Raw genomic sequence first — 17053 nt, 5'->3', positions numbered from 1 at the left:
TAGTGCGCTCTTCTGGCCACCCCGCGCCGTTTTTGTAAGGCTGGCATCCAAGCACTCAAGGACACGTTGGGGGAAAGGGGAGGGATGGATGGTGAGGAATAAAGAGGAGGGGAAGGGAAAATCTGAACTCATCCGCGTGCCCTTAGCCCGTGCCAATCAGGACCCTCGCGCGCTCCAAGAGGATAAAGGGTGGACATAACAGTAAATATTAGTGATGGGGCATATTAAATCCCATAATAGTAGCCTAGTCTAATAATACTAATGTTTAGGGAAGAATATGATAACTAGAAAGGGATAATTAAAACAGAACAAAATGTTCTTACAGTTGTTTCACCTTTATGCGAATATGTTTGAATGTAATTTATCTTTCACCAATTTTGTTAATTTAAGTCAGATTTTCTTCTCGTAAATCGTCCATAAATATTTGTCACTTGTCTGTGTTTCATGTTAATAAGTTCAAGTTGAAACACTGGAGCATTTTAATGCCTTCTTGGGTAGAGCTAAAGATCTCTGAATTCTTAACGTTGCTTTTAATTTCTTAAATTCTTCAATAGTTTTTTGTGTGATAACATCGTAAAAAGCCATTTCCTTGGAAAAATCTCAAATTCGTTATGGCTACGTTTATCTTCGTTTTCTTAGTGTATTCTTTGTTTATGTGACGAAATGTGACCGATTCCAACCTAGTCTAAGCTATTAACCAGTCATGTTGATGCTTGAAAATACAACATTATGCAATTTAACTTTATGCACACTGTTCAGAAGGATATCACATATGGCAATGGTAAGCCTATGAGTGTAAATCGAGAAAGATCTATTTTCATTCCATTATTTTTCAAATTGTTGAAACTGCAGTTTAAGATAACAATCAATCATGTAGACTATGAACACACACACACACACACACACACGTTGATTAATTGCGGAGAGGGGACTCATTGCAACCAACCAACCTGCCAACACACACACGGACGCGCGCACACACACACACGCACACACACACTCATGTTGTTGGAGATTAATTGCGGTGAGGGGACTCCTTGCAGCCAACCTGCTGTCTGTCTGTTTAAACACCCTCCCGCGTATACTACAAGGATGTAAACAAACTTGCTCCCTCCTCTGAGTTCCGATAAACGAAATAACAAAAGCTGCTCCTGATTTTGCACGGCCAGGTGTCACGGCTCGGCCCTCAACGGCGCCCGTCTTCTCGTGCGCCCCAGCGGGACCCGAATACATTACAATAATTAAGCCTTCCGTGATTTACCTTCCTTGGAGAGAGGTCCAACAATGTAATTAAGCGTGAGCTTGCTATTTTATATATGAATATTCAAAACGGCAGGGCCAGCTCTAGCCTTTTGGGGGCCCTGTGCAAGATTTGGTTTAAAGTCAAGTTCCTGCAATTCTAGACATTTTTTCATGGGGATAGAGAAAATGTAGCAGTTTTAAAGCAATATTTCTGCAATTCGACAAATTTTGCCATGGGGCGGAGAGAATTGTTTCAAAATTCCCCGCATAAATCTAATTAGCATAATACAAAATCCCCATCGAAATCTGTCTGTTTAAGATAGAGATATGTTGTTGGGCTGCGTTTCAATCCACCAATGGAGGTCTTCCTCATCTGAGGTGGAAGGAGACCGAGCTACAGCGGTGTTTGTCAGACTGTGAGACGTCCCGAAAATCGGACTTCTCAAGAAAAAGTCTCTAGTATCCGAACGGTTTGGCCTACAAACTAATGACCACAAAGATGAGACTCTCACGAGGGTGCTCTCCGTTTTGCTCTATAACCCCCTCAAGAGTCACGGGACTAGTCTGAAGTCGGCACCGCCACAATCTGCCAACTTCTGTTTGTAGTGTCCAAACAGTTTGGGCTAGATACTAATATGGAAAGGTGAACCTCTCAAGAACACTTAGATATGTTTTTTTTTTTTGCTTTAGGACGCCCACAAGCCTCACATGACTCGTCTGAAGGTAGACAGTACCAGTTAAAAACATTTATGGAAGTATATATGGTAGTAGTTTAGTGTTGATTTTTTTCGATTTTAAATATGGGTAAAAAAATGTATACAAATAATTTCCTGATCTTTCTTATATTGCTGACACTTTAAAACGTTTTTTAACTATCTGTTTTCCATGTATGAATCTGTTGTTTTTCAATGCATTTTAATGGGCTAATAGCAGTAAAGCCAAATTCAACGTTTCATCCCCCCCAAAATGTGGATATGCAGTACCAGTCAACACTTGGCATGCTCTCAACCAGCTTCATGAGGAATGCTTTTCCAACATTCTTGAAGAAGTTCCCACATATTCTATGTATTTGTTGGCTGCTTTTCCTTCACTCTGCGGTCCAATTCATCCTAAACCATCTCAATTGGGTTATGGTCGGGTGATTGTGGAGGCCATGTCATCTGATGCAGCCTCTCCTTCTTGATCAAATAGCCCTTACACAGCCTAGAGGTGTGTTGGGTCATTGTCCTGTTGAAAAACAAATGATAGTGCTGCAAAATGCTTTGGTAGCCATGCTGGTTAAGAGTGCCTTGAATTGTAAATAAATCACAGACAGTGTCACCAGCAAAGCACCATCACACCTTCACACCTCCTCCTCCATGCTTCACGTGGGAATCACACTTGCGAAGATCATCTGTTCACCTAGTCTGCGTCTCACAAAGACACGGCGGTTGGAACCAAATATCTCAAATTTGGACTCCTTAGACCAAAGGACAGATTTCCACCGGTCTAATGTCCATTGCTCGTGTTTGTTGGACCAAGCAAGTGTCTTCTTATTGGTGTCCTTTAGTAGTGGTTTCTTTGCAGCTATTTGACCATGAAGACCTGATTCACACAGTCTCCTCTGAACAGTTGATGTTGAGATGTCTGTTACTTGAACTCTGTGAAGCATTTATTTGGGCTGCAATTTCTGAGGCGCAGTTAACTCTAATGAACTTATCCTCTACAGCAGAGGTAACTCTGGGTCTTCCTTTCCTGTGATGGTTCTCATGAGAGCCAGTTTCATCATAGCACTTAATGGTTTTTAAGACTGCACTTGAAGAAACTTTCAAAGTTCTTGAGATTTTCCACATTGACTGACCTTCATGTTTTAATGTAATGATGGACTGTCATTTCCCTTTGCTTATTTGACCTGTTCTTGTCATAATATGGACTTGGTCTTTTACTAAAGAAGTCTAACTTCTGTATACCACCCCTACCTTGTCACAACACAACTGATTGGCTCAAATGCATTAAGAAGAAAATAAATTCCACAAATGTACTTTAAACAAGGCACACCTGTTAATTGAAATGCATTCCAGGGGACTACCTCATGAAGTTGGTTAATAGAATGCCAAGAGTGTGCAAAGCTGTCATCAAGGCAAAGGGTGGCTACTTTGAAGAATCTGATTCCATATGTGTTATTTAATAGTTTTCATGTGTTCACTATTATTCTACAATGTAGAAAATAGTACAAATAAAGAAAAACCCTTGAATGAGAAGGTGTGTCCAAGCTTTTGACTGGTACTGTATTTTTAGGATATCTCAAGGGGTCCTAATATTCAAAATCAAATCTCTAAATGATCCTTGGTATGACCATCTCAAAACAATTCCATATGTTACTTTCACAGGAGGTTGGTGGCACCTTAAGTGGACAGGACGGCTCGTGGTAAGAATCAGTGGAATGGTGCCATTCCGTTTGCTCCGTTCCAGCCATTATTATGAGCCGTCCTCCCCTCAGCAGCCTCCACTAGCTTAGTAGAACTCCCCCTCCTAGACTTATTTACCAATCTAAAAAATGTTACTGAATGCACAACCAAATTTCGAAATGGCACTTTGTGTATTCTAGCATTCAACAGTAGGTTAAGACCCCGACTGACCCCGTCTTCCATTACGTCTGCCACCTTCGAGCACTACAGAGTCACCAGCGCCATATAAGAGCATATTTTATACATAGCCTATGAGTCCTCATATAAGCACCTTTAAAATAAAGCAATTTTTAAAATGTAATTTAGGACTATAGGCTTCATGAAAAAAAACCATTGTTTTTCAGCGCCTAAAAATTAGTTGGTGCCCTTCGAGGCCCACAGAGGCTAATGCGGGTGGATACATCCTCTTTAAACGCGCAGGAAAGATAAATATTAAGTCTGTTTTCACATAGGGGCCCGTTAAGTGGGCCTAGACATCGCGCTGATATGCATAACAAAATTAATTAGGTGGTGTTCGCAGCATCCAACTCCTGGACAAATAACTACTTGTAAAGCACACCTTCTGGGCATACTGAACATATGCTGGAATTATCCTTAATTGACTAATTACATAAATTACTCATTAATTTTTACAGCACATCAATTATAAAATATATATCAATTAATTTTGCATAAATTAAGGCGGCACACCGCTGAAGAAGGAGGTAGGGGGATAAAGGCGCAGGGAGGGGGCCCACACATGGGGTGGGGTGGGGGGGAAAGGGGTCGTCTGTTTGTTTCGAGAATCTAATAATTATTTGTTCAGCTTAGGGCAGGATGTTATTCCTCTGTCTCCCATTTGAAAAGAGATGTGGATAATGGAAATTATGATAATAATCTTTAAAGACCCCTCGTGAAGTCATCAGGGCGCATAGCGGCAGAGAGAAACATTTAAATCAATTAACCCTATTGTTCAACGGAAAAATGAGCCGGTTTGGGAGTGGTAAGGTTTAGGCCCTACCGTTGGAGTAATGGAAAATGATTTAGTGGTGACGCATAATGCTCCATGATTGATCTATTTCCCCATAAAACCGCGGGTGGGGTGGTGGTGATGGCGTCTCCTTGTTGTCGTTAAAAGTTATTGGAAACTCAGTCAAGTTCTGGTGAACCTATATAATATGCCTCATGACAGAAAAGTGGCTTTTTGGTTGGTGCCATCACGACATAAATCTGGTCCTCATTTAGTAATTTAAGTAGGCTAGTTATTAAGGCCGGCCTATATTTCTTTTTCACTAATTGGTCTTTTGACCAATCAGATCAGCTCTGACATTAAATGATCTGACGTGATCGGCCAAAAGACCAATTATTGGAAAAATATAAAAATTGGTCAGTCAGTTGTGAACAGTGAGTGAATTACACATTCACCTCGGAGACAGTTTTTCAGAGAAATTACAAGAGGAAGATTTGGTACGGGGGATAGTTGTAGCGCAGTGGCTGGTGAGCTGGCAAGACCGTTGATGCTCTATCGGGCAATGGACACTGGGCGGCAGTGGTCAGCTCTCCCCATCATTTCACTTTCTCTACCTCCCCTCCCCGCCTCTCAGCTATAATGTTCTGCACGTGCCCACACCATGGGTTATGCACCTGCCCTGGCCATGCAAGACCAGTTTATTTGCAAGAAATTTCGAGTTGTGGAGTTGACTAGCCTGGTTAGAGTCCGAATCACTGAAGAAGTCTATTTCAGTTATGTGTTCCCTATTATGTACACGTGTAAAAGTTGAACGTTTGAAATATGGCTGAACAACCACACTGGGAGCTTTCCCTTTCGGGATTATTGTGCAGCCCTCTTCAATTAAATTCTGGTTTCCTTATAGTGGCCAGTGAGATTTAGGCTACTGATAGTCCCGCCTACCTAACGGCCGCTGTCCACTGTCAGTGTGGTGCTGAAGGTCAGTTCTCTGGAGTCGGGACGAGACCAATGTTTCGCCGCTGTCCATACTGAAATCTCATATCGCTGGTAAGCTATTAAGCTGCTCATACATCGGATGTCCCTCCACATCTTCTGTGTGGTTTCAACAAAGTAGACTTCAGAACATTTCAAACAAGGAACAACAATGTTGACTATATTATAGTTAAGCAATACGGCCGGAGGGGTATGGTGTATGGCCAATAAACCACGGCTAACGGCTGATCTTAAGCACGACGCAATGCAGAGTGCCTGGACATAGCCCTAAGACATGGTGTATTGGCCATATATGTGCCTTACTACTATTATAAACTGGTTACCAAAGTCATCAGAGCAGTAAGAATTCAAGTTTTGCCATACCTGTGGTATATGTCTGATATACCACAGCTGTCAGCCAATCAGTATTCTGAGCTCGAACCACCCAGTTTCTAATAACAATTATAGAATTGCATTTTGTTGAGGAACAAAAATGAATTATTACCAAGTGATAGCCAGTCAGTTACAGTCATGGCCTCCTGATTATAGAGGACAGGAGTGAGCTTGAAGAGGGGTGAAAGGCACCACTTTTACATATGACCTACTGGTATTATGAAATGGTTGGGTAGTCCTATGTGACTCGGGGACTACAGTGTGTAACGCCAAACGCCCTTTGCATGCGGTCAATCACAAATTGCTCCAAGTCTGTGAGTGAGAGAGAGAGAGATCTTCCCGAATGTGTGTTTTTTATGTTATCCTATAACATTTTCTCATTGCGTTTTAATTCAATAGGGGTTGATTACTGTTCAATCACAGTTAACAATAATAATAATAAAATGTATGCCAAGGCAATTGTATGAGCGTTCAACATTTTATTGACGGTTCTTAAAAACAACCTCTCTGGGTTTTTATTTGTCATGCAGTGCATATGATCAATTTGTGCGCCAACGGGACGCGCACGCGACCACACGCACGAAACACTCACGCGCATAAACACACACACACACACACACACACACACACACACACACACACACACACACACACACAGTCCTTGGCCTCCGTGGTCGGACAGTATCATCAGTAGGCTACTACAAACTCGTCGAACCGTATCCTCGGCGCTGCAGCATTCTGCATTTCTGAAGCGGCTGGGCGCTCTATCCATGTTTGCTTTCCTGTTATAAACGGCTTTAATCTACCCGGATACATTTTTGCCATTGGCGGTGGTTCCCAAACGCTGGGTGCACGTTGAATTCAGCGAGCGCGCCCCCGCTGGATAGCTTCCCGTCACACCCACTCCATATCTGGCCAGCCTGGAGAGGGAGGACCGCTAGTTGAGCCAATGCTGCAGTGAGCGCAGCGGGGGATTCGGCGGCACAACAGCGCAAAGACAACCAGGGTTGTAAACTTGTATATGGAGACTGCAGCGTCCCCGCAACGACAAAGTCCAACATGGAAGATTATTTGCGGCGGGCCAAGACCATGCTGGTGAGTTTTAGCCTAAACAGCCCGGGGTTAATAAGGGTTTTACTGATTGGGATGATGACGACATGCTACAGGCTGTATTCCTGTTGCTGAACTGTACATTCTCTCGTTTCTTTGCCCCACAAGCAGCACCTTTAGTAGGCTACGGCGCCAGGCCTGAATGATGAATAGAAACGAGTGGTCCAAACCATAAGCTTCTACTCCCACACATTTTTTAAAAATTGAATTTTGATCAGGGAATGCATGGAAACAGCAAGTTCATCAGAGGCACGCACCAGCCCGTACGCACCAGCCCGTACGCACCTATGCTGCAGATAACGCCTAATCTGTCATCAAGCGCACTATTTGCATTTTATTTACGCCTAATATGTCATCAAGCAGACTATTTGCATTTAAGGCCTGCTGTCTCGGCAGAGCTCAGGGAAGTAGTTTCCAGTAAAAAGTTGTTGTAAACACCTCATGATGTCTACTCACTTACTTGACAGGTAGGCGAAAGGATACTAACTGTTCGTTTTAGGTAGGCTTAGGCTACATCACAACAGTATAAATGAGTGTAAGCCTGTAGCTACAATAAACATGCGCGTGAGGTCTAAAGTTGCTTGATTTTGTTTGGTCATTCTCCATAGAGGCATGTTGTGTCTAAAGCTCCCCGAATAGACAAACCCCAGTGAAGGCTGTTGTTTTCTGTATATGTCCAGAGCCATGCATTACAGCCTAATAGTGTCAGTATGCCTATTGTTGTAGGTAGTTGTGTGTGTTGTAGGTAGAGTGCAATTTTTTTATTTTTTTATTTTTTTGCTGGTCCATCCATTGAATAAACAGTTCCCTTTTGTGTGATGAAATCATGGGATCCAACAATGACATAGAAGGATAAGACAGAGATGATGTCATAACAGAAAGCAGGAAATACACATGGGATCCACCATGGAGATTGGGATAAATTGGGCCAACTGAAAGAGAAAGAGTAATTGGACGATAAGGCCCAACTCAGTGGCCGCCTTGTGGTTAGTGTCCGCCCTGAGATTGGAAGGTTGGGAATTCAATCGTCGGCCGAGTCATACCAAAGAAGACTGTAAAAATGGGACCCAATGCGTTACTGCTTGGCACGCCGCATTAAGGAGACAGATTGAGGTTAAGGCCCTGCAATGGACTATAGCGTCCAGTCCAGCGGGTGTACTTGTACATCAAGCTGTCTCACGCTACAGAAACAGGCGGCTTGCACAAGCCAAGGCTCGTGGTCGTGCAATTGGACTATAAGGATGCTAGCTGATTGGGTCCTGGTTGGAGATGCCGTGTTGTACAATACATGTTAATCGACATGAGGACTGCTCCCCCCTCTGTCGCTCTCTCATTCTCACCATCTTTCTTTCACCTTCCTTTAGCACTGCAGTGTGTGAATGGCCTCTCTTCCTCCTTTTTCATCTTCTCCTGCATGGCAACCATCCAGAACATCCATACCTCTAATTGGCTTTCCTGTATACGTGCTTACTGGGTCTATCTTCCTTACTCGCTCGCTTTCTCTTTCTGTCTGTGGCTCTTTCTCTTTCACTCTCTCGCTTTCTTGCTCGCTCTCGGGCATGGCACTAAGGCAATGTGCTTAGTGGACACACACACACATTCACATACGCACGCATGCATACACAGTGCACACATGTTTTTGAGGAAGACATTGATCTAGGCTTTGGCAAGGGGATTTGGAAAGTGGATCACCCTGTCCTTCACCCCATGGCAGAACCCTGCCCATTGTCTGCACACTTTGTGGAGATTGGAGACATATACAGAGATGTACATATATATACAGAGATGTATTGCCACAGTAGACCTAAAACATTTAGACCTGGACACTCTTTGACTTGGACAGTGAATGTGGTTGACAGAAACACACAGACTGTTGTTTCTTACACACATGGGGAATACGCATGTGTGTATGTGTGTCCGTGTTCTGATATGTACGTGTGTGTGTATACATTTTTCTAAAAAGCTTTCCTTTTATTCGTGACGACACACTGTAAATCACTGATGCCCAGGCAGCAGTCAGCTGTTAGTCATTTTAGCCTTTAGTACAGAAGGCTTTATGGGCAGGCAGCCCTGCTAAATTAGCCACGTCACTGGAGAAGGAGGCACGATATTACCGCTGAGCTATAGAAGGGAGGAGTAGGAGGGGTTCATAAACAGAATACAGTGGTGGTGAAAGAGAGGAGATGATGGAAGGACAGAGATAATGGAGGGCAAGAGAGAGGGAAAGCATTAAGAGCTAAGGAAGGCAGAGAAAAGCAGCAGCACTGCGTCTGTCCACCCCGAGCCTCCTTGAGATGAATGGGGTGAATTTTAGATGAGGAGCACACAGTGAAATGGAGATGAGAGAGCGGTACCGGCTGTGTGTTTTGTTGTCTGTGTGCTGCTGCTGCTGCTGCTGCTGCAGTGGAACAGACAGTGAGTGGCCTTTCCTTTCTCCACTAATGCGTCTCTTCCTCCCGTAGCCATCAGAGTATCGACCAACCCAACCCCCCCACCCTTATCCCACCTCCCCCATCCATCCACTTTAAGAAACATGAGACCAGATATTAACATCTCAAACAGATATCCCTGCCCGGTGCCCATCCCTCCCCTGCTCCCCTCCTCATCCACTCTAATCATGGACATGCACGGTAATATGAGACTGAGAAATGGATGGGTATTCATTGCTAATTTCCCTATTGGACCTGTGGTTGTATCCAGGAGAGATTTCAGCAGGCCAGTGTGGCACGGTATACTGCAGTTGGCGTGTAACCCAGTACTCCCTTAATATGCTGACTAGCTCAATGTAACAACCACCCCAGATACTTACTATCCCATCCTGTCACAACTGTGTATGACGTAGTACTCTTCATTCTCATTGGTGTAGTACTGGTAGTAGTGACTAGGATACACGCATGCAAGTACACCCAAACCACTGATCACACACACCACACATCATATTTTGCATTATGCATGGATTTGTCTGAGTACTGCATTCCAGCACAGTGTTGGGTGGTCCTTTGCATGGGTTGATGTAAGTTTCCTTCAACAATCAGTCTTCCAGATAGATGACACAGGAACCTTGGTTTAAAACTCTTTAGTAATAAAATGCAATTGCAGACAGAGATTCACATACAGAATACCTCAGTAGTCTACAGTAAAGATCTGTGTGGCGAAACAGGAGACAACTGTCTTTATGGTAGTTGGTGTGGACAACCTACCGTCAATCATACCTTAACATTGTTGCATTGGATTAGATACAAAGTATCTAAGATGAGAAAAACATGTCTAGACTGTGGTTTCTCACTCTACTATAAGCCATCAACCACACCTGTGTAATCTCAGGCCCTTTGCTACTTTCGGAACATCTCGGCCTTGAGGCTGCGTGACTATCAGCAGGTGCAGGCAGTTCTCAGCCTGAGAACTAAAGCAGTACATCTCCATTACCCAGTACTTTTCCATCATTGCAAATTGCAAGCATACAAAGGTTATCACACATATATACAGTAATCATGGCATTGGTGTAGCCCCACACCCGACTCCCAGGGTAACCCCCAACAACAGTCATACCTGCTCTAGTGATTAGATGATATCAGCTATTTCTGCTCTGCCTAAAACACTTCTCACAGCTTATCTTTCTTTCATGTCACAGGATTCAGTGGCATAAGAAGTTAAAGCTGCAGTATGTAACTTCTTGGGCCACCTGACCTAATTCACATAGAAATATAAATTATAGGCTAAGAAGTGTAGATATGTTCTATGTGCGCTATTTCTATGCTTCCCGTTCTTCAGTTTAGTTTTTGCGTCTTTTACTGAGAAGGGTGCAACTGCAGTCTGCAATTCGGGGCGTTCCTGCATGTGGGCATTCCTGCATCTGCAGGAACCCCTATTTGTACTTCTATTGGTCCATTTTTAAGCTATGACTCCAGTACATAGGCGGGAGGCCGGGGTGCTCCAGTACATTAGATTGCGGTAATGCGCCATAACATTGGATGCCAACCGCTGATAAATCCCACAGAGAATACATTTGATTTCTTTCTTTCTTTTATTAATATATTTATTTGCACCAAAGAAAGTGATAGACATCAATACAGACACAAAAATGTAATAAAATAAAAAAGGTGTGGTTGGAAGCCCAAGGCCTTATATGAAAACCACACCACAAAAAAACAACACACAATACAATATACAAGTACACAAATAAAAAAAGGTTTGTTAAAACAGGTAATAAAACCTGCTAATTACAAATGTATAAATGAATTGATCAATAATCACGAAAATAACATATATATTTATTTTTTATGTGAGTGTGGGAGAGTTATGCTATATGGAGGAGATAACTGAGTAGTTTGGTTCATCAGGCTGACCCCCAGTCTTCACTTAAAGTTATTGAGGGGTGATGATGTTTTGGCAATGTGAAGATAGGAATTCCAGAGTATACTACCTTCTATATCTAATAGAGAATTGACGATGTGAGGTGCGGCTGTGGGGAGGGTGAAGGTTATCGCAGTGTCTTGTGTTATATAGATGGATATCTGATTCACCTGGAAGAATCCATTGAAGGATTTAGGTAAACTGTCTGGCAGGTATGAGTATTTGTAGATATAAGTGGCATAATTGGCGTACATTACTGTCGTAAATAGGTATTTAAAGGAGGTGGCTAGTCTTACAATTTTTTTTTATGATGAGTAATTTGTGTAGGTAGGAGGCATATGAAGTTGTCCAGACAATATCACAGTAAATGAGATATGGATAAATGAAGCTATAGTATAGCTGGAGACAAATTTAATATGATCTTTCCAGGACAACTTTTCATCACTAAGAACTCAGAGGAATCTAGTGGATGTGACTAGTTCCATTTCATTCCCACCAATTGAGATTCTCGCTCTTTTTAAAAATGTATAATTATTTTTATTATAACAATATGTCTTATTACTAGCGAATACAATACAGTTGGATTGTTTAACATTTAAAGATTAGCAAATGATCTGGAACCATTCAGAAAATGTGGCCATACCTGAGTTGGCTTCATTAATTAGTGAATCAGCATTTAGGTGTGATAAAATCAAATTGTTCTCATCAACAAAGAGAATGGGAAGTATGGTAGAAGACACAGCAGGAAGGTCACGGATGTAGATTGTGAATAACAAAGGTACAACTGCAGCCACAGGATATCTTGTCCCTAGTAGATGCACGGCCATTCGCATAAACACTTTGAGCTCTACCATAATCATAACTATATAGGCAATTATATGTATAATCATGAAAATGGTAATAATGCAATTTAGAAAGTCATATTTTATGATCAACCGTGTCAAACGCCTTGGACAAATCTAAAAAGATGACGAGCGGATTCATTGTTGCTAAAGAACCATATCTGTGGAGTAGTTTTTACGGTGCTCATATAGAATACAGTGTTGATTTAAATGTTTCAACATTCTCTTATAGACCCATCTATAGAGGAGGATAACATTGCCCATTTTAAACTCTTTAGTAACAATGATTTGGTGAAGATATACGTTAGAAGCTCAGTAATGAGGAAGACACTGATTTCACCGAAGAGGCACCGATTTCATCACTTTAAGTTACCAATTACCTCAAACTGAAGCAGAGGAGGGATGTAATCCAAGGGATTTCTGTCAGTTTTCTCTATTTTCTTTGACAGAGAGGAACCCACATTCACAATGAAATAACATCAGGATCACTATATTTGTGACTTTTCATCTCCCCAATGACGATCTTGTCTCATCACTGCAACTCCCCAACGGACTCGGAAGAGGCGAAGGTCAAGTCATTCGTCCCCCGAAAATTGACCCGCCAAACCACGCTTCTTAACACCTGCCCGCTGCACCAATGTGTTGGAGGAAAGACCATTCCAGCTGATGATCCTGGGCCAATTGTGTGCCGCCCTATTGGACTCCCGGTCAGTTGTGACACAGCTTGGGATCGAACCCTTGTCTGTAGTGATGCCCTCGCCTTAAACCGCTGCGCCACTTGGGAGGCCACAACTAAACCAAAGTTTCCAGAACCCATCTGCTGCTATCCTGTGTGATTTAACTAAGGGAAAGCAGTGGCGAAATACAGAATTGAAAGATGTGAGAAAAGTCTGGTATGCAGACTCCACATCGGCCTGATTACTAAAACATTTCATCAATCAACAAGCGCCAACAAGTACTTTTTGTTAAATATTCTACCTTTAATGGTACTAATCATTCCCATCTGTTCATTTCCAGCTGCCAAAGAGAAGTGTGGCTAGCTATAGCAAGTACACAGCGGTACTTGCCTGTCAGGCATTGTTTTCCCGCAGTTCTGTTAATGACAGCGAGGGCAGGTGTTCGGCAAGTGGGAGCGAAGGACACTGTGTACTACCTTAGCCAGCTGGTCCTAAGGAAGACTCCGGTACACAGCAGGCGGGAGGCAGGAGCAACACTGTGTACTAGCTAGCTAACTAGCAAGCTAGTACACCGTGTCACTAGCTAAACTCAGCAAAAAAAATAAACGTCCTCTCAGTCAACTGCGTTTATTTTCAGCAAACTTAACATGTGTAAATATTTGTATGAACATAAGATTCAACAACTGAGACATAAACTGAACAAGTTCCACAGACATGTGACTAACATAAATTGAATAATGTGTCCCTGAAAAAAGGGGGGTCTAAATATGGTATGCCAGGAGCATACCACCCTGCATACCACTGCTGGCTTTCTTCTGAAGCTAAGCAGGATTGGTCCTGGTCAGTCCCTGGGCGGGAGACAAGATGCTGCTGGAAGTGGTGTTGGAGGGCCAGTAGGAGGCACTCTTTCCTCTGGTCTAAAAAAATATCCCAATTCCCCAGGGCAGTGATTGCCCTGTGTAGGGTGCCGTCTTTCGGATGGGACGTCAAACGGGTGTCCTGACTCTCTGAGGTCATTAAAGATCCCATGGCACTTATCGTAAGAGTAGGGGTGTTAACCCCGGTGTCATGGCTAAATTCCCAATCTGGCACTGAAACCATCATGGCTACCAAGTCATCCCCAGTTTACAATTGGCTCATTCATCCGCCTCCTCTCCCCTGTAACTATTCCCCAGGTCGGTGCTGTAAATGAGAATGTGTTCTCAGTCAATTTACCTGGTAAAATAATGGATAAAAAAAAATATATATATATACATTATATAAAATTAAAAGTAACAGTCAGTATCTGGTGTGGCCACCAGCTGCATTAAGTACTGCAGTGCATCTCCTCCTCCTCATGGAATGCACCAGTTCCTGGACATTTCTGGAGGAAATGGCCCTAGCCCTCACCCTTCGATCCAACACGTCCCAGACGTGCTCAATGGGATTGAGATCCGGGCTCTTCACTGGTAATGGCAGAACACTGCATTCCTGTCTTGCAGGAAATCACAGGGTTGAGATAGCCTGCAATGACAACACGCTCAGTCCGATGGTGCTGTGACACACCGCCCCAGACCATGACGGAACTTCCACCTGCAAATCGATTCCGCTCCAGAGTGCAGGCATCGGTGTAACGCTCATTCCTTCGATGATAAACATGAATCCGAACATTACCCCTGGTGAGACAAAACTGTGACTCGTCAGTGAAGAGCACTTTTTGCCAGTCCTGTCTGGTCCAGCGACGGTGGGTTTGTGCCCATAGACGACGTTGTTGCCGGTGATGTCTGATGAGGACCTGCCTTACAACAGGCCTACAAGCCCTCAGTCCAGCCTCTCTCAGGCTATTGCGAACAGTCTGAGCACTGATGGAGGGATTGTGCATTCCTGGTGTAACTCAGGCTGTTGTTGTTGCCATCCTGTACCTGTCCCACAGGTGTGATGTTCGGATGTACCGATCCTGTGCAGGTGTTACACGTGGTCTGCCACTGCGAGGATGATCAGCTGTCCGTCCTGTTTCCCTGTAGAGCTGTCTTAGGTGTCTCATAGTACGGACATTGCAATTTATTGCCCTGGCCACATCTACAGTCCTCATGCCTCCTTGCAGCATGCCTAAGGCACATTCACGCAGATGAGCAGGAACCCTGGACATCTTTCTTTTAGTGTTTTTCAGAGTCAGTAGAAAGGCCTTTTTAGTGTCCTAAGTTTTCATAACTGTGACCTTAATTGCCTGCCGTCTGTAAGCTGTTAGTGTCTTAACGACCGTTCCACAGGTGCATGTTCATTAATTGTTTATGGTTCATTGAACAAGCACGGAAACAGTGTTTAAACTCTTTACAATGAAGATCTGGGTAGTTATTTAGATTTTTACAAATTATCTTTGAAAGACAGTTTCTTTTTTTGCTGATTTTAGTTAGCACATGGTGTCGCCCCCAACCTCCCGCCTGCTTTACTAGCGGACGTGGGGAGACTGGGAGACGGTGTGCTTCGCCCCCACCTGTTGGACACAGTTTTCTCCGATACACACCGGACGTGGGGAGACTGCAAGACACTGTGTGCTTGCTAGCTAACTAGCAAGCTAGCACACGGTGTCGCTAAAGATTAAGCTAGCTAGTGAGCGCACGGTGTCGCCCCAGCCTCCTGCCTGCTGTGCTAGCAGGAGGTGACTGGTAGACAGTGTCCTGGGCCCCAGCCTGTCGGGAAATATTTTCCCACGGTTCCATTAACGACAGTGAGGGCAGGTGTATGGCAGGCGTGAGAAAAAAACTCAGATAATGTTTTTATTTCCCTTTAGACCCACATTCAAAAGTGTCACAGTAGCATGAATATTGATTTGACTTTCGGTTGACTCGGTACCGATACCCCGTTGTATATAGCCTCATTATTGTTGTTTTGTGTTACTTTTTACTTTTGTTTATTTTATTGATAATTTCTTTGTAGCAGATTTCTTAGTTACTTTTAAAAAATCATAATGGGCTTGTAAGTAAGTATTTCACAGCAAGGTATTTCACAGCAATACCTGTTGTATTCGGCGCATTTGGGGAGGCGTTCATGCAGGAGCCAATGGGGTGCTGGAGGGATGGGGAGATGCAGAAATGCCCACATTCAGGAATGCTCCGAATTCCACACTATCGCTTTTACTTTCGGTTTTGTACACCAGCTTCAAACAATCTGAAAATACAATATTGTTGGTTATTGAAAAGTTATTTCACAGTGGTTTAGATGGTGCTATGATTCTCTACACTACACATTGCTTGTTTTCTCACAGAAAGTGAAGTTACACGACTTGGATCCCATTATGCCTGGCAAAAACCAAACACTGCATTCCACAGTAAGAACCTTATAGCAACGGTCAAGCACAGTGGTGGTAGTGTGATGGTTTGAGGATGCTTTGCTGCCTCAGGACCTGGACGACTTGCCTTAACAGAAGAAACCATGAATTCTGCTCTGTATCAGAGAATTCTACAGGAGAATGTCAGGCCATCTGTCTTTGAGCTGATGGTGAAGCGCAGATGGGTCATGCAGCAAGACAATGATCCAAAACACACAATCAAGTTCAATCAACATATGTGACATTTTTGAATGGCCTAGTCAATGTCCAGACCTAATCCCAGTTGAGATGTTGTGGCAGGACTTGAAACGAGCAGTTCATGTTTGAAAACTGTGGTGGCCTTTTTCTGCTTTACCAAATGAGGAGAGTACAAACTACACACCAGTCAGAGTTACACTTAAACTACATACTTTTATTAAGAGCTTTGCAATAGCCCTTTTTGACTTTCAATAATGCGCTATCTCTAATGAACCATTGAAAAGTGAATACAGAAAAGTACAAAGATATTTTATAGCCAAGATACACCCCTCTCAACTTACATGACAAATCACAGATCTTAGGAACTGTTCACAAAGAAAGACTTACTTGAGAGAGAGAAGTATCCCATAGCCAAATAGCATTCGCTATAAATTATTTGTTCCCTAAAACAGGTTCTAATCTCGTTCCTGGTACTTCATAGTACAAAAACACCAACTCATCCAATGGCATATATCAATTGTCAACTCTAGATACTCCCATCTCAAGTAAACTCCCTCTTGACC

General features: G+C 43.1%; 1 protein-coding gene across 4 annotated transcripts in view; it reads left to right on the top strand.

Annotated features, from left to right (window-relative positions):
• Nucleotides 1–6905: 6905 nt before the first annotated feature.
• The window catches only part of LOC109895679 (protein prune homolog 2), a 49445-nt gene continuing 39297 nt past the window's right edge, over nucleotides 6906–17053 (top strand). For 2 of the 4 annotated variants that reach the window (XM_020488532.2, XM_031830336.1), the window contains exon 1: nucleotides 6906–7098. In XM_020488532.2, the coding sequence (XP_020344121.2) occupies nucleotides 7063–7098 (36 nt within the window). In that variant the 5' untranslated portion in view covers nucleotides 6906–7062. The remainder of the gene's footprint in view (nucleotides 7099–17053) is intronic. The other 2 variants (XM_020489575.2, XM_020489574.2) reach the window with 1 other exon arrangement.

This window comes from Oncorhynchus kisutch, linkage group LG8 (genome assembly GCF_002021735.2).
Source record: "Oncorhynchus kisutch isolate 150728-3 linkage group LG8, Okis_V2, whole genome shotgun sequence".
Taxonomy (NCBI): Eukaryota; Metazoa; Chordata; class Actinopteri; order Salmoniformes; family Salmonidae; genus Oncorhynchus; species Oncorhynchus kisutch.
Note: the sequence above shows the minus strand (reverse complement) of the source record. Positions and strands in the feature narration are given on the sequence as shown.